Source organism: Pelophylax lessonae (assembly GCF_965119305.1).
Source record: "Pelophylax lessonae genome assembly, chromosome: 1".
NCBI lineage: Eukaryota > Metazoa > Chordata > Amphibia > Anura > Ranidae > Pelophylax > Pelophylax lessonae.
This window is the reverse complement of record NC_138768.1, coordinates 556,853,560-556,871,977: the sequence shown is the minus strand read 5'-3', so window position 1 is coordinate 556,871,977 and position 18,418 is coordinate 556,853,560. Positions and strand designations below refer to the sequence as shown.

Below are 18,418 nucleotides of genomic sequence, written 5' to 3'. Positions count from 1 at the left end.
AAAGTGGACAGGTTTGTTCCCAAAACCAGGGATCTTTGAGCATTTGCATTGGATGCTTTGGTGACACCAGGACTTGCTAATCTATGTCTTCCTGCAGTTACAGCTTCTACCTAGCCGCCTTAGCAGGATTTAAGAGGAAGTTTTACAAGTGATTCTGATCACCCAGCTTGGCCCTGGAGGACTCGGTATTCTGATGATGTAAGAATGTCTTCTCAAGACTCTTGGACCCTTCTGGATCATCTGGACCTCCTGTGGCAATGTGCAATCTTCCATTCTCCTTTACAGTTGCTGATTTTATTGGCACGGCTGTTTAAGCCAGAGTCCAGAGAGACAGGAGAGTCTAATTCGGTCATTTTTATCCTACTGAAGGCTCAGAAGGCAACTTCAAAGAAGGTTTACCACAGGACTTGGAAACTTATTTTGCTTAGTGTAAGACTAGGGGTTTTCACAAGTATGTCATAGTTCACACACTGGCTTTTCTCTAGTCTGGAGTTGGTCTGGTACTGGCCTTGAGTACAATCATGGGTCACATTTCAGCCTTGGTGGTCTTCTTTCAGAGACCTATTGTGTGTCTTTGTGAAAGGTATCACTTGTATTGTTCCATTGGTTGACTGTTCACTCCGTGGGACATCAGCTTGGTACTTTCTGTGTTGCAGAAATTATGTTTAATCTCATCTGTGATATTCATTAGAATTGGAATATTATTTTTCAGGTTGACATTACTTCGTCTCAGTGTTTCAGAATTGGCTGCTCTTTCCTGTAAGGAACCGTTCCTGCTCTTTCAGCATGTCAAGGTTGTTCTACTGCTTCAGCTGTCCTTTGTTGTTTTTGTAACTGAGTTGGTTGGTTGTTCCATCTCAACCAGGACATTGTGGTTGATTTACTAAAATTGGAGGGTGCAAAATCTAGTGCAGCTCTGCATGGTAGCCAATCAGCTTCTAACTTAAACTTGTTCAATTAAGCTTTGACAAAAAAAAAAAAAAAAAACTGAAAGCTGATGGGTTTCTAGTCAGAGCTGCACCAAATTTTGCACTCTCAGGTTTTAGTAAATCAACCCTATTATGTTTCCTTTTTGTCCTAAGTCTCAGATGGCAGCACTCTTCACACCTTGGCTGTGCTTTGTGCTGTCAAGTATAACGTGAAATCTTATTAAAATTCATCCGTCTGTTTCCCTCTTGATGCTTGCTGAAGGTGGGCTAATGCAGCTTCTAGATCTACCATTTTTTGTTGGCTCTAGCAGCTTTTGTCACAAGCTTCTTTCTGAAGGAGAAAGTTCCACCATGTTCAGGGACGGTTCATTCTACTAGGCATTAGTAGCTCAAGTTTGTAAAGCAGCTACCTGATCTTCCATTTATGCTTTTACAAACTTTTACCACGTGGATATTTGAGCTGCTGAGGATGCCACCTTTGGTCGGCAAGTTTTGTGGGCTGCTACAGGATGTTTATAGCCTCTTCTGTTTTAGTTGTCTGGGGCCTGTTCGCTTTTCTGGTTTGCCTCTCCTCATATTCATTGTTTTGGAACATGTTCCTTAATGGAGATGAATATACCTTGTGTCCTGGCATGTACAAAAACGAATATTGGATTTTTGGTTTACCTGTAAAATCTTTTTGTTGGAGTACATCACAGGACACAGGGATCCAACCCCTTGCCTTTCTGGCTTATAACTTGCTACAAAAACTGGAGCCTTGCCTAATTGGGAGGAATTATGCCTGGGAGGGGATTTCTTGTCTCTATGCCAGTGTCTAGTCACCTGATTGTGGCAGCAATACCTCTTATAAAATAATGTATTAAACAACCCCACTTCCAAAAAAGTTGGGATGCTATCTGTATAAAAACAGAATACAATGATTTGAAAATCTAATAAACCTATCATTTATTAACAATACAAAGTAGTAAACACATATTTAAACTGAGAAAATGTACCAATTTAATACAACCCCACTTCCAAAACAGTTGGGATGCTATGTGTATAAAAACAGAATACAGTACAATGATTTGCAAATCTCATAAACCTATCATTTATTAACAATAGAAAGTAGTAAACACATTAAATGTTTAAAATGAGAAAATGTACCAATTTAAGAAAAAAAAAAATCTAGGGGGGTTTAGTTTTGAAATTGATTGCAGCAGAACGTCTAAAAAAAATGTGGTCCAGGGCAACAAAAAGCTGGCAAGGTAAGTGGTTAAGCAGAAGAAACATTGTAACTAATTGGGTTACTTGGTAACAGATCAGTAATTTGATTGGGTTTAACAAGAGCATCTCAGAGAGTCAGTGTCTCAGAAGTAGAGATGGACAAAGGTTCACTAATCTATGAAAAACTGTCTAAAAATTGGCAAACAATTTCAGAATAATGTTCCTTAATGTAAAATTGCAAAGACTAGATGTATCATCTATAGTACATATCATCAAACGTCTAAGAATCTGGAGAAATCTCTGTGCACAAGGGACAAGGCCAAAATGCAATATTGGATGCCAAGAATGGGACAACATTCCTCTCCCAAAACTCCAGCAACTGGTCTCCTCTGTCCCCAAATGTTTACAGAGTTCTTAAAATAGGTAGGGATGCTATACTTTGGTAAATATGGCCCTGTCCCAACTTTAGACTTGTTGCTACCATCAATTTCAAAACCACCTTTATAACCGTTACTGTTTTTTTTTTTTTTTCTTTCTTAAAATGGTACATTTTCTCAGTTTAAACATTTGATAGGTTTTCTATTGTGAATAAAATGTGGGTTTATGCGATTTGTAAACACTTGCATTCTGTTTTTATGTAGATTTTACACAGCGTCCTAACGTTTTTGGACTTGGGGTTTTTGATACCCCGTGACCTGTGATGTACACCAAGAAAATGATTTTACAGGTAAACCAAAATCACATTTTTTTCCCCCAACCCTGTGTCCACTTTTGCTGGACAGCTTGGCCTGTTACAGGAAGTGGGAAAATGAACAGGGATCCATTGTCAAGATCAACAGGTAATTAAACTCTGTTATAGGGGACTCCAGAAAATAAAAACTGCTCTGTCATATGTAGTGACAGACTGTATCATGCTGTATGTAATTTTTTTTTTTCTCCCATAGTTCTATTTTAAGTAGTCCTATTATGTTGTCCAAAACTCCATATATAGTAACGTAATAGAAGTAAATGGAGTACAGAATACAAAATAACTGTAAATAAACTATGAATTATGTAATTTTTTCTTTGTTCATCATCACTTGGCTTTTACTCCTTGTATGAGTAGGCAATAAAATTTTGTAGGATATTTAGGTTTATACTTTGTTTATTTGAACAGAAAATAGGTAACTCCTCTATTGTGAGGCGCCTGGGAGTCCCTGAGTGTATACTCTTGGTTACACAGAGGATTACAAAATATCCAGTCCTTGTGGAGAGGATCATTCAAAACACAGAAGGTAGGACAAATACGCTCAGTGTATTCCTATTTCACGTATTCTTTATTTTTACGTGTAAAAAATCATTATTTTTTGCTAGAAAATTACTCTGAACCCCCAAACATTATATATATATATATATATATATATATATATATATATAAATATATACACACACGTGTGTGTGTGTGTATATATATATATATATATATATATATATATATATATATATATATATATAAATAAAAATTTTTTTTTTTTTTTTTTAGCAGAGACCCTAGGGAATAAATTGGCAGTCATTGCAACTTTTTATGTTACAAAGTATTTGCGCACCAATTTTTCAAACATGTTTTTTTTTGGGGGGGAAACAGTTTTATGAATTAAAAGAACCCCCACTAAAATTAGCCCAATTTTTTTGTATAATGTGAAAGATGATATTGCGCCAAGTATATAGATACCTAACATGTCACGCTTTAAAATTGTGCACACTCGTGGAATGGCGCCAAACTTCGGTACCAAAAAATCTCCATAGGCAACGCTTTAAAATTTTTTACAGGTTACCAGTTTAGAGTTACAGAGGAGGTCTTGGGCTAGAATTGTTGCTCTTGCTCTAACATTCGTGGCGATACTTCACATGTATGGATTGAACGGCATTTACATATGTGGCCACGACATACGTATATGTTCACTTTTGTGTGCAGGGGCACTTTAAATTTTTATTTTTTTTGCTTATTTTATTTTATTTTACACTTTCCCTTTATTTTTTTTTATCACTTTTTTTCCTATTACAAGGAACGTAAACATCCCTTGTAATAGGAATAGTGCCTGACAGGTCCTCTTTATGGAAAGGTCTGGGGTCAATAGGACCTCAAATCTCTCCTACAGGCTGAAAAGCCTAAAATAAAAACAAATTTAAGAAAACTATCTCGGCTATGCAGCCAAGATCACGACAGTATTTACAACTGCTAGGCTGCACGTTACGTCATAAGGCCCGGGCCTCCGAGAGTCCTAGAGACTGCCAGGGACCATCTAGTCCTTGGTATTTTCTATGGTGTACTTCTGGCATCGGCGGATTCCTTCTCTGGCTCGCTGGTCGCACGGGCGAGCAGGTAGAAGCACTGGAGGGGGGCTGTCACCTCCCGCCACCTGTATTACGATCAAGCGGCTGAACAGCCACTATGATTGGTGTTCTTGTGCAAGGGGATCGCTAACTAAAAAAAAATATCTGAATAGCTGCAGGCATCATTCAGATATTCCCACTTAAAGCCCAGGAAGTTGTATGTCCAGCGGTAAGTAAGTGGTTAAAAAAAAAGGCGGTGTAATTTTCGCACTCAACTGCATTTGCACATTGTAATTATTGCATAGTGTCAGAATCCCACCAGTGCACTGCACTATCTTTGTTTTTACAGTGCTCTTAATACTTTACAGCTACAATTTTCTTTAATTTAGTCAGTGTTTGTTTTTTCTTTTTTTTAAATTTTCATTTCTGTAGAACATATACATTTGTTTTAGGTTTAATAGATTTTGTTTCATGTTTAGCTATGTATTTCTTGTTTTTATGGATTTACCTAGAAGGGACCGAGGACTATGAAGCATTGACTCAGGCTCTTACACTCATAAAGGAAACCATCACAGAAGTAGATATGTGCGTTCATAGGAGTGAGAAGGGACAACGTTTGAGTGAAATCATAGCCAAAATGGAGCCAAAATCCTCTGTTAAATTAAAGAGCGGGATGACGTTTAGGAAGCATAACATGGAAAACCGGCAACTTCTTCTTGATGGAATGCTTTATTGGAAGACTGCTTCAGGAAGATTGAAAGGTATGTGGGAAAAAATAGATTTTTCTTTTATAGTGACCTATTTATTTATTTTGTAAATTCTTTTTATTGAATATAAAAGGTAAAGTATACAAAACTAAGCCTATTGGGCATAACCAGGTTTAGGAACACAAAACAAAGCACACAAAACTCAAATGGTTGGCAACCAATGCCGAAGGTGACCTTACCCGACAATGCTGGTAGGAGAACATATTTCCACAGTACAGTGAAATAACCTATATCTGTAAATGAGAGCAACTTGGTGCTAACTATTGGGGTGTTGCCACTGAGGCTACAGTGTCATTGGACTCTGTCCAAATGTCCCATACCATAGATATTTTGTTGGGGTATCCTCTAGACTCGTAAGTGAATTTATACAATGGCACCATTTTATTAACAACAGACTTCCAGAAGTCCAAATTAGGGACCTGAGCAGATTTCCATTTGAGGAGTATAGACTTGGAGCATACAATAATAACAGTAACAGTAACCTATTTTTAAAGGGGTACCTGGTTGCACCAATTTGGATTTTAGATTATTATTGAAGTGTTGACAATAGTTTCGTATGATCGTTGTTATGCCTATATTAAGGGTGTTATGTAGTGCCATTCCCCAGTGCTGAACCCCCCCCCCCCCCCACCTAACTGAATCACAGGGTGCATCTCCCCACAGGCTCCTGCTTAATTTTAAATTTGGCATAGTGCATGGCACCAATAGACTACATGTCTCATCTGCCACTGGCCGAGGGACTCGTAATTATCAATTTAATTGAAGATTCCTGCCTCTGTCTGGATCTGGGGCTGGAGAACAGTCTACAGAAGCCTTTGCGTTAAACCTGCGATTCACTGAATGTGGTTGCAGTGCTTTGCAGGCTCAAATGCAAAAAAATAATTAACAAGTGCACTTTTTTTTTTTTTAATATGGTTGCATTTTGTATTTATTTATTTACTTTTTTAAATGTGGAATATGCCTTACCCTTAATTGAAAAATCCGCTTTTCTAATTGTTAGCAATAAACAGCCCGAAAGGTCTCAGCTGTTTAGATAGCTGATAAAACTACCAACAAAGTCCCTTTGGAAGCTAGCAAAGTTTAAAGCATTACTTATTTACGCTGAATGCAATATTACTAAAGATTCTGATTTGTAATCAATTTTTTTTCTTTTTTTTTTTTTTAATACTTGCTTCTTGGTGTATAGATATCTTGGCCGTTTTATTGACTGATGTACTGCTGCTGCTTCAAGAGAAGGATCAAAAGTATATATTTTCTTCTGTGGTAAGTGTGTTAGGTCATAGAACAAGCTTCATTCTTTAAAATGTATCTAATTTTGAGTCATTTTTTTAACATTTTGTACCAACTTGTCATATTTTTGTTTTGCTTTTCCATTGTTCAAGTGTTGTAAAGCAGTGTTATCAAAATCCTAACATTAGTACTCCATTCAATCCCCCCCCCCCCCCGTTGGTGGTAGATGTGATGCTTTCAAACTTATCCAGATTGGATGTAGTTAAAAACTACATTGAGCCCACTTCCTTAAAGATCTTTTATTGCATTGTTAGGTATTATTGCCATTACAGTATTTCACATAACATTTCAAATCAAGTTTAGCTTTCTGTTACTGTATGCATAGTTATTTCAGGTTAAATGTATTATAGTAGAAAGTTATTTCATAAAACATGACTTTTAACCGCTTGCTGCCAGTGGCAGTTTTTAACCTTTATCACACATGTTAAAATCAACATTTTCTCTATCGTTCATTGACAGACGCAGCTCCATATTCTTCTTAACCATTGGGTTATGCTGCCCCCTACAGGAGTAGGACACTAGGCAGGAAAAAAACTTTACCACGCCTATGGGGCAGTCCCTGAAGGCATACACCCACTCACTCTGCTATAGGATTCAGTTTGTTTCTGCCTAGTTTAGGAGTAGGACCTAGTTCCCGGCTGGGACTTGTTTTTTTATTTTAAAGGGAACCTTTGGTAAAATTAAAATGTTTTAGCTAGCTATGTTCCTGAGAGAACTGCAATCAACAGCCGGACTGGGTTTTGCTCTGGATATCCTAGACCCTTAAGGCCTTCCAGTCCGGCCAGTGAGCATGTGCAGGTTATAGCCTCACGCTAGGCCTCGCCATTACAGAGCCTCATGGACGGGGGCTGGCCCACGAGTGAAACACCTCGCTGGGACGCACACGACCTTGTTTGGCCTGAGTCGCAGCATGCCCCTTGGCCATCAGCACCCCCACCCCGAGTTGAGAGGTAGTCTGTCCTAAGTGGTGCCCACCCGATTGTCATTGGTATGGTGAGTAGTGTCCCCTCATAGCTCTTGCGGTCTCGGGGTGGACGTGGGCCCCTCCTTGGGTTGGTCGAACCACCGGGTTCCCTTCCATTCCCCCAGCCCCTCTAACAGTCACGGTGGTCTTTTGGCCCCAACTCGCTGCCTACTCATGGCTGGCTGTCCAAGCTGCTGACCAGGCTGTTTGAGCTGCTGACCGGGGTGATAGAGTAGCAGATGGGCGTTTACGCCCCCCCCCCCCTCAGGGGGGTGGACATATGGACTGCCTGGCGCCCCCCTTGAACAGGGGGGGGGCACCGTGGGGGCATTGTTGTGTAGGGGTACTCTGCCTACGTGTCTGCATCACAGCAGGCCCCCTCTTCCCCTTTATAGGGGGCTATGTCCCTTTATATCATTTATGGTGGATGACCCTTAGGCCTAATAGGGGTCTTTTCGTGGAACTTTAGCCGGCATCTCCTCATGGGACTGTGATCGGCGACCTCCCCTGCTTGTTATGTTCTCAGGGTGAGCTTAGCATATAGCAACTCTAATGGGTCTGCGTCCACGCACTTCGGGTGCTTTGCGGTGAGGATTATCCCTTTTTTTTTTTTTTAATGCGCATGCAAGGGCGCTGGTGGATGCACTGACTGTATTGGTGCAGAAAATTTTTAACATGGGGGGGGGGGGAGAGCTGGTCCCCTAAAATCTGTAAGGTACTCCCTTTTCCCACCTACTGTGACAAAAATTGTTTCGAGTCAGTGGAGTTGTTCTGAACGCAATAATGGTAACCATGCATGGTGTGGCTAAAAAGCTGGTGTGCATATTAGGCTTCTAAAAAGGCTCTATCAGATCTCCCCTTTACGGGGGACCGCCTATTTGGGTCTTTGTTGGATGAACTGATCAAAGGACTCACAGGTGGGAAGTCTTCCTCTATCCGCTAAGGGCAAGTCACCGCGTAATAGACGGAGCCCTTATTTTTCAGCACTCAGACGGTGCCTTCGGCATGCAGGAGAAAGGACCCAAGCCTTTTAGGTCATCTGGGGGTTCCAAATGCGCCTCCTGCAGGCGGAAGTGCAAGATCACCTAAATATACGTGATCCTGCACACAGCTGCCAGGGCGGTCAGCAAGTGGTAAAGGCCTCACTACCACTGGCATTTGGGAGCAGTAAAAATAGGCAGTTGAGCTGGGGTATTATCCGCACCCGACTAGCCACCTAAACTGTGCAATGGTGGCTGGAGAGGGTAGTAATTGCCACAGCTGCAATGCTGTGCTTTACACAGTGTGGCATAAATTATACAGCAAGTCGCATTTGGCAGATGGAACTGCCACCGAATGTGGCTCATTCAAGTGAATGCCTGCCGCAACAGCCTGGCAATCATGTGTATTGCACGTGATGCTGGGGGCTTTCACTGGTGAACACGAGCATGCAGGAGACAACCTACTGTATCACCTTTAAACCACCTGTCCGATAGCTCTAAAAAGTAATCAGCGGTACACAACACTGCACATTTAAATAAGCTCTAAATAAGCTTTTGGGTTTTTGAAAAAAAAACTTATTTCAAGATTGATATCCTACCACCACTAGCCACTGTAAAGGACATAATTGAAGATATCTACAAACATTTTTGTATGCAATTGCACACTTTTAGGTTTGCATAATAGACTTGTATTTATCATCCTTGAGCTCCCATAGCTGAGAACGTAGCGCTGTACATTTGCATTGCTCAGCACTGGCACATTAGGTGGGGAAACAGACGCAAGTGCATATTTTTCTTAATGAATTGGCCTCAGTGTGTTTATTTGGTTGGATATTGGACTGGTTTAAGAACTGAAATTATAGAACCATGTTACATTTCTATCTCGATTTGTGCAATCAGAATTATGTAATTACAGATAATCCAGGGGTTTATGCCTAATTATAAAATGGACACATGCATGCAATAAAAAGTAACAATCATAAAGAATGCCAGTAGCAGACACCTCATTTATTTTTCAGACAAATTACATATTTGGTGTCAAAATTAGTAGCTGTGTAGAAAGAGAAATCGGAGATTCTTGTAATATCACAAGGGCAATTTTCACATTGTACATTTCTTTTTGTAAAGAAAGATTTCTTGGTCGGGTAAGCCGAGAACAGGCCCCTCCAGATCTGCGGACAAATCTCTGTCTGCATGAAGGGGTAGCCTTCATGCAGACAGAGCCTTCTTTGTTTTCTGTCCGGAACCAGGTACCTCCCTGATTCAGGTCAAATGGGCCCACGAGCTGGGTTACAAGATCGAATTCAGGTCTCAGCCGTCAGACAGATTCTTCCCATCCAATCTATGCCTATCTTCAGATCGGTTAGGGGATCTACGAGAGGCAGTACAAGATCTGCTGTCGCAAAGGGTGTTTGTACCGGTTCCCTCTCGGGAACGCTTTCAAGGGCTTTATTCAAACCTGTTTACTGTTCCCAGGAAAGAAGGGAAAGTGTGTCCAATTCTGGACCTCAAGGCTCTGAATCGCTTTGTGCAGATACAGAGGTTTCAAATGAAGTCTATTCGCATGGTAGTGGCGTTCCTACACCAAGGGGACTTTTTGGCCTCTATCGATATCGAGGACTCGTATCTGCACATCCCTATTTACGCTGGACACCAGCGTTTTCTTTGCTTCACTGTAGGAGAGGAACATTATCAATTACCAACGTGTTGACTCTGGTATTGCCATTACTATGGCAGCGGGGGATTGCGGTACTAGGGTACCTGGACGATCTCCTCTTAAGAGCAGACCCCCACTCCGTTCTGGTGGGCAATCTGTCAATCACTGTACGGATTCTGCAAGAGTTTGGTTGGACCATCAATTTCAGAAAATCTGCTCTGGTCCCAGCCTCCAAAATGGTTTATCTCGGACTGACCCTGGACTCAGCCTCTGCGAGGGTGTTTCTTCCCCTGGAGAAGCTGCAAAGGTTGCAGAGGGCGATTCGGTTGCTTTTATCCAGCACTCTGTCCTCATTGCGTACTTGCATGTAAGCTCTAGGTCTGATGGGGGTCTACCTTCGGGCAGTTCAGTTTGCTCAGTTCCACACGAGACCTCTGCAAAGGGGTATTCTTGTCAAGTGGAACAAGGATCCAAAATCTTTAGACAATCTGATTCGGTTGAGTCAAAACGCAAGAAGTGCCCTTCTGTGGTGGCTCTGTTCCTTTGCACTGCGTCAGAGCAAGCCCTTCCTTCATTGTATTGGATCGTGGTATCCACGGATGCCAGCCTGTCTGGCTGGGGGGGTACTTGGAAAGCTGTGTGTCCAAGAGTCTAGACTTCCGATCAATATTCTGGAACTCAGAGCGATAAAGCTTTGCTTGAGTCACTGGACAAATTGTCTGCAGGGTTGTCCACTTCGGATTCAATCAGACAATGCCGCGCCTTGGTTTACGTCAATCAAAGAGGGGGCACCAAGAGTGTCCTGGCAGGCCCGGGAGGTGGCCGAGATCTTAATAGGGGCAAAAAATTTTGTTCAAGCTCTCTCCGTCATGCATATACCCGGAGTGGAGAACTGGCAGACGGATTACTTGAGTCGTTTGGTGTTGGATCAGGGGGAATGGTCCCTGCACCCGGAGGTGTGTCACCTGTTGTGTGTCCGGTGGGGGACACCCGATGTAGACCTGTTCGTTTTTCGGCTCAACAAGAAGGTACACTGTTGGTAGCCAGGTCTCGGGATCCTCTGGCCGACGCCACAGAAGCACTGGTGGCTCCTTGGGGGTCAGTATCCTCTGATCTATGCGTTTCCTCCTCTGAAACTTCTACCAAGGCTTCTGCGCTGAATATAGGTGGAAGGGATTCTGGTGGCCCCAGACTGGCCTCGCCGGTCTTGGCATGCAGATCTGGTAAGGTTGGTTGCCGATGCTCCTTGGGGACTTCCTCTCAGGGAAGATCTTTTGTCTCAAGGGCCGATCTTCCATCCTGCTTTACAGTCGCTGGCTTTAACGGCGTGGCTGTTGATTGCCAGGATTTGAAGGATAGGGGTCTTTTCTGACTCTTTCTGACTCAGTGATTCCTACACTGTTGAAGAAAATCTACCTCCAGGAGGATTTATCATCGTACGTGGAGATCGTAAATCTCATGGTGTGAATCAATTATGGTGCATTCACGCTCCTTTTCAGTGGCTAGGATATTGGCTTTCCTCCAAAGAGGGGTTGAGCTGCGGTTGGCCTTGGCCAGGTGTCGGCTTTGGCAGTGTTTTTTCGACGCCCTTTAGCTACGCATTCTTTGATCCACACTTTTATCCAGGGAGTTCGTCATGTGGCTGCTCCAATACGGTCCCCATTACCTCTGTGGGATCTTAACTTGTTACTGTCTGTTCTTCAAAAACCTTCCTTTGAAAACTTAGGGAGATTTCCTCTGCTTACACTGTCACAGAAGGTAGCCTTTTTGGTGGCTATTATCTCTGCCCGCAGAGTGTCTGAATTGGCGGCGCTGTCCTGCCGTTCTCCTTCTCTGGTGGTCCCGATATTAAGTGGTACTTCGACCTAATCAGTCGTTTAGTGCCTCTTGGGCCTTTCGCCATCAGGCGTCAGTAATACAAGTTTTCAAGGCGACAACTTGGTCGTCTGTGCACACGTTCACTAAATTCTACAAAGTAGATGTGTTGGCATCCTCGGATGCTACTTTTGGCCGCAAGGTTTTACAGGCTGCTGTTTTAAAAGAGCAATTTTTTTTTCTTTGAAGGTGTATGTTGTTTCTAGGTGAGCTCCAGTTCCTGGTTGAGCTCCTTGTGTTTTATCTTATGTTAACTGGTTGGCTAAATTTAGCCTTTGGGGGATTACGTTTTTTCTCTACGTGGTTTTCCCACCCCTCATGCAAATACTGCTTTGGGACATCCCAATGGTTAAGAAGAATATGGAGCTGCGTCTGTCAATGAACAATAGAAAAAAATGGATTTTTGATTTGCTGTAAAATACTTTTCTCTGAAGTTCATTGACAGACGCAGCACCCGCCCCTCTATTTCTGAGTGGGTTTGTTTTTTTTTTTACTTCTGACACTGCTTGCAACAAAGCTGAATCCCATAGTAGAGTGAGTGGGTATATGCCTTCAGGGACTGCCCCATAGGCGCGGTAAAGTTTTTTTCCTGCCTAGTGTCCTTCTGTAGGGGGCAGCATTACCCAATGGTTAAGAAGAATATGGAGCTGCATCTGTCAATGAACTTCAGAGAAAAGGATTTTACGGTAAGTCAAAAATGCAGTTTTTGTTTTTTCTTCTATTATTTGGAACTCCTAGACATGATATATTTCCTGAAAGCAGTGGCCATAGAGAATTCAGTGGTGGCTTTTGCAAATGTTTATGTCAAACTATATTTGCACAGCCTTTTATCAAATGTACATTTTCAGGTAACGATACACTAAAATTAATTTTAGTATACTCAAACACAATATAATACCCAATTTTTGGTAAAATTTAAAAAATGATGCTGCATTCAGTTAGTTGGGTTATGGGTGCTTTTCAATTATTTTTTGAATTCTTCTTTTTTTTTTTTATTTAACCACTTTACGACTAGAGGATTTTGCTGTCTTATGTCTGGGCCACTTTTTGCGATTCGGCGCTGTGCGAATTTAACTGACAATTGCGCAGTCGTGCGACGCCATACCCAAACAAAATGTACGTCCTTTTTTTCCCACAAACAGAGCTTTCTTTTGGTGGTATTTGATCACTTGTGCGATTTTTACTTTTTGCGCTATAAACAAAAAAAGAGCGTAAATTTTGAAAAAACAACAATATTTTTCACATTTTTTTTTTTATATGAAATTCCCCCCAAAAAAATGTAAAAATCATGTTTTCTGCTACCTATGTTTGGTAAAAAAATTCACAATAAGCGTATTTTGATTGGTTTGCGCAAAAGTTATTGCGTTTACTAACAAAGGGAAAGATTTCTGTCATTTTTGGTGTTTTTTTTAACGCGTAATGGCGGCGATCTGCGATTTTTTTTTTTTTTTTTTTTGCGGGACTGCGACATTGCGGCGGACAGATCGGACCCTTGACTGACATTTTTGACACTTTTGGGGGTACCAGTGACATTACTGCAGTAATCAGTGCTATATATATGCACTGTTACTGTAAAAATGACACTGGCAGGGAAGTGGTTAATTTTATTGGAGAGGGAGGGGTTAATGTATGCCTGGTGCTTACTGACGTGTGGGGGGGGGGGGTGACTGTGTGACACAAGGACAGATCCAGGGTTCAGCTATGCTGAACCCTGCAATCTGACCCTGCCTGTCACTTGGGAGATCCGCCCGCTTGTGTTTACACAAGCAGGCGGATCTCCACACTAGATCCCCAACGATCGGGGAAGAGCAGAAGCGATCGCCGCTGCTCCTCCCCTGGCCCGACTCCCGCTGTGACTGAATACACGACGTAGTACTACGTCGTCAGACGATAACGAGCCACTTTGCCGCAGTAGTACTACGGTACTCAGTGGTAAAGTGGTTAAAGTTATTGCTATCACAAGGGGGCTGAAGAAAATGGCACCAGTTTCTAATAACCACTTCCACCTAGTCCATTTTTGTATGTTTGGCAGTCAGTAAGTGGTTAAAGTGTAACAATAAACTCTAATTTAAAACCATTCAATTCAAATACCGTATGTATTCTTAATTACAAAAGTACCATCTGTTGGTCTCCGCTTCCTCCAAATCTTCAAATTCTTCCTTTTTGCTGCTGTTATCTGACCTCCTAATAGAGGATGGTTATTAGGGCTGCGCATCTTCACTTACCTCACGATTCGATGCGATTACGATTATTAGGGTCGCGATTCGATACGATTCGATTCCGCGATGCATCACGATTACTGCCCAATGCCCATGCCCAGCCCACTGCCCAATGGTTTTCAAAACTTTATAAAAAAAAACAAACAATCAAGCAGTCACAAATAAAAGAATCCTTTTTATTTTTATTTGCTTCAAAGGACACTTTCCTGGACCCTGTCATGGCCTGCAAGCCCTGCATACTTTAGTGCACTTGCACTGCAAACATATAGGAAGGTCTGAAAATGCAAACAGCATAGCAGAGACAGACAACAACACTAGTATTTTACTAGAAGTAACAGTAAAATTTGTAAAAAACTGTAGTAGTGCAGTTCACTGCTTCATAAAAGAAAATATTAATATAAGTCAGGTCTACCACCATTTAAAGTACAACTAAAGGCAAAACTTTTTTGATTTTGGATAAAGTTTTGCCTATAGTTGTACTTTAAAGGCAAGCCAAGATAGAAGAAGCCAGCCAGCCAGCCAAGCTAATATTCTTGTGAAAATGGTCATCATAAATTCCCACAAACATTATATATAAATCCTGCAGGCAGTCTCTGTCTCTACCACGATTAAACCCAACTGAAGCCAAGCCAAAGCCACCATTAGAGGAAGGAAAACCCTTGACAGAGTAAATCATCAACTGAAGCTTAAACCTTGAGTAAATCTTCATGGGATCACAAAAAAACACACAACACGATTGTCTGCATCAGAATCATGAGAACTGAAGAAAGGTTGGCATTGGCACACTGGTACAACTCAAGGCATATAGGTTAGGTCAGGTTTGTGTGTATTTGTGATCCAGTAAAGATTTAATCAAGGTTTTACGCTTCAATATATGATTGATTTAATCTTTCAAGGATGTCCTTTCCTGTACCGTGGCTGCCTGGCTTGCCTTCAGTTGTCTAGATACACTTTTACCTTTAGTATTTGTTTGGTTGAGGGAACCCCCTACACTTGCTATTGCTACAGAGTACAACAGACCAGCAGACAGACATGCGTTGCAATAAATTCCAGGTGTGTGCCATAACCTGTCCTTTACAAAACAGAGCACTTCCTGACTAGTAGCAAATATCAAAGGTGAACCTGGCAATAGTGCACTGCTGCATAACTTCCATGTTCACCGTGATGTTTGTTTCCCCCTGCAACTGCAAGTCAACTCAAGTGAAGTGAGTTGATGGCTGCTAGAGGGGAGTTATACAAATATAAGCTTAAGCTTAAATAATTATCAATTCACTTATGTGAATGGACCATTTTTGAAAACAAGCCATTCTCCATCTCTCCAGTGCCAGAAAAGCTGTAAAAAATATAAAATGTTCCAGGTTCACTGCGATTGTGTTTGCCCCTGCCATTGCCAGTCAACTAAACACAGTGTGTGTGTGTGTCGTGACTCGTGACAACTCAAAAGCTTATACGCAGCCTCAGCATCAACTCAACACACACACACACACTGTATTACTGGATTACTGGATTACTATCACTTAGTAATAGTGTATAGATTTTTGTTTGAGAATAATTGGTGTCTATTTAGTGTTTAGTATCACTTCAAATTAATAAACATAGGCAAAGTCACAAAATATTCGAAACTGTATGGATGTTTTGTTAAAGAAAAAAAAAAAAAGGCTGTTTAGCTGATACCGTTTCTTCACCTATATAAACAAACGCTTTTATCTTCTAGGATGCCAAACCTCCTGTTATTTCATTACAAAAGCTGATAGTCCGAGAGGTGGCTAATGAAGAAAAGGCCATGTTCCTCATAAGTGCTTCACTGAAAGGCCCAGAGATGTATGAAATTCATACTGCCTCGAAAGAAGAGAGGAATACCTGGATGACACTAATTCGTGGTGCTGTGGAAAGGTATACCACGGCAGTCTGATGGGTCCCTGATTTATATAGGATTTTTATATCTTTGCTGAATATAGTTCATGTTACAGCATGTTTCACTAGGATTTTCATTTGGCCTCTTGAACGAATCTTTATATGAATTGCTTTTGCTGCCCTTCGCCATTTGAGTCCTTATATTGTTCTCAGTAATGCAGTAAACCGCTGAAAGCAGAAATAGATTTTTGGACCACAAATGGTACTTCATTTACCCCCTTCAATATCTGTCCAATTCTGACATTTCTCACATGCATGTAAATAGCTATTTTTTATTTGCTAGAAAAATACTTAGAACCTTAGACATTATATGTATATATTTTTTTTTAAGCAGTTAAGCAGAGGCCCTAGAGAATAAAATAGGAGGTGTTGCATTTTTTTATGGAACACTGTTTTTGCACAGAGGTTTTTCAAACACAATTTTTTTGGGGAAAAAATACACTTTAATGAATAAAAAAAATAAATAAAATGTAATCTATAACCCAATTTTTTTGTATGATATGAATGATGATGTTACGCCGCATAAATAGATACCTAACATATCATGCTTTAAAATTGCGCAGGCTCATGAAATGGTGTCAAACTACAGTACTTTAAATTATCTATAGGTGACACTTTAAAAGCCTTTGCAGGTTACCAAATTTAGATTTACACAGGAGGTCTGGTGCTAGAATTGTTGCTCTTGCTCGGACGTTAGCAGTGATGCCTGACGTGTGGTGCGATCACTGTTTAGAAACATTATTTTTACATATATTCTGTTTTATTTATTTATTTTTTTACATTTATTCTGTTTTATTTTTTTTTTAGTGTGTTTAAAAAAAAAAAAATCACTTTTATTGTTGTCAAAAGGAATGTAAACATCCCTTTTGACAGCAATAGCAATGACAGGTACTCTTTATCTAGAGATTGGACACCCTGTTTATCTCCCTTGGGCTCAAGTGCAGCCGATCAGACACAGATCAGTCTGATCGGGTGATTCATTGGCTGCTATGCAGCCAGTAAACAATGAGCAAGGACCATAAGTGACTAAATAGTCGTCGCTGATTCTGATGTCACACGGTGAGAGGAACAGCTTCAGTTTCTCTCACTGCAACGCCAGACCTGGATCCCGCTGGCCGCATTGTTACCTGGCTTTCCGATCGCTTGCGAGAGCCTGGTTATGGCGGTGGCGAGAAGGGTGTGGGACCCCATTTTGCCACCTGAAAAAAGTATCCCAGTGGCTGCCCAACCCCTCTAAGTACTTTTAAATGGAAAGAGAATTGCCGACCCTAAATAATGACACCAGGATCTTAGTTGTAGTCGCAACCATGATCCCAGTATAACCGCTTCCCTACCGCAATGAATATTTACTGATTTCTATCAGGAACCCCAGTGCCCTAACAGAACTTTTTAATATGTCGTTATGAATAATACCTTAATTTACTGCACAGCGTTTTAAACTCTAGTGCTCTGGCTAGCCCCATCTTTAACCGCTTGCCGACCGCCACGCGACTATTTACGGCGGCGGTCAGCCCCTCACAGGCAAAGTGACTTAGTACTACGTCGCTCGCCTGTGAGGCTCTAGGGGGTGAGCGTGCGTCGCCGGAGGCGTGCTCCCGCTCGTTCCCTAAGCAGTCTGCGAGAGTGACCGGCGGACCCGATGTCCGCCGGTCACTCGTGATCTCCCCGTGGAGAGGGAGAAAGGCAGGCGGCTGATGTAAACAAAGCCGCCTGTCATTCTCCCCTGTGTAAGAACAGCATAAGTATAGCACTGATTACTGTAGTAATGTTACTGGTAACCCTAAAAGTGTCAAAAATGTCAGTCAAGGGTCCGATCTGTCCACCGCAATGTAGCAGTCCCGCAAAAAAAATTGTAGATCGCCGCCATTACTCGTTAAAAAAAAAAAACACCAAAAATGATAGAAATCTTTCCCTTAGTAAACACAATAACTTTTGCGCAAACCAATCAAAATATGCTTATTGCAATTTTTTTTCGAAACATATGTAGCAGAAAACAAATTGGCCAAAAATGTTAAAAAAATTTGATTTTTACATTTTTTTTGGGGAATTTCATATAAAAAAATTCGAAAAATATTGTTGTTTTTTCAAAATTTACGCTCTTTTTTTTGTTTATAGCGCAAAAAGTAAAAATCGCACAGGTGATCAAATACCACCAAAAGAAAGCTCTGTTTGTGGGAAAAAAAGGACGTCAATTTCATTTGAGTACAGCATTGCACGACCGCACAATTGTCCGTTAAAGTCACGCAGTGCCGAATCGCAAAATAGGGCCTGGTCAGGAAGGGGGCAAAATCTTCCAAGGCTTAA

The 18,418-nt window shown here is 41.3% G+C and overlaps 1 protein-coding gene across 1 annotated transcript in view; it reads left to right on the top strand.

Annotated features, from left to right (window-relative positions):
* LOC309548329 (rho guanine nucleotide exchange factor 18-like) overlaps positions 1-18,418 on the top strand; it is a 176,289-nt gene that overhangs the window by 87,831 nt on the left and 70,040 nt on the right. The window contains exons 9-12 of the mRNA XM_082248268.1: positions 3,292-3,409; positions 4,961-5,209; positions 6,402-6,478; positions 15,915-16,093. Coding sequence (XP_082104394.1) covers positions 3,292-3,409; positions 4,961-5,209; positions 6,402-6,478; positions 15,915-16,093 — 623 coding nt within the window. The remainder of the gene's footprint in view (positions 1-3,291; positions 3,410-4,960; positions 5,210-6,401; positions 6,479-15,914; positions 16,094-18,418) is intronic.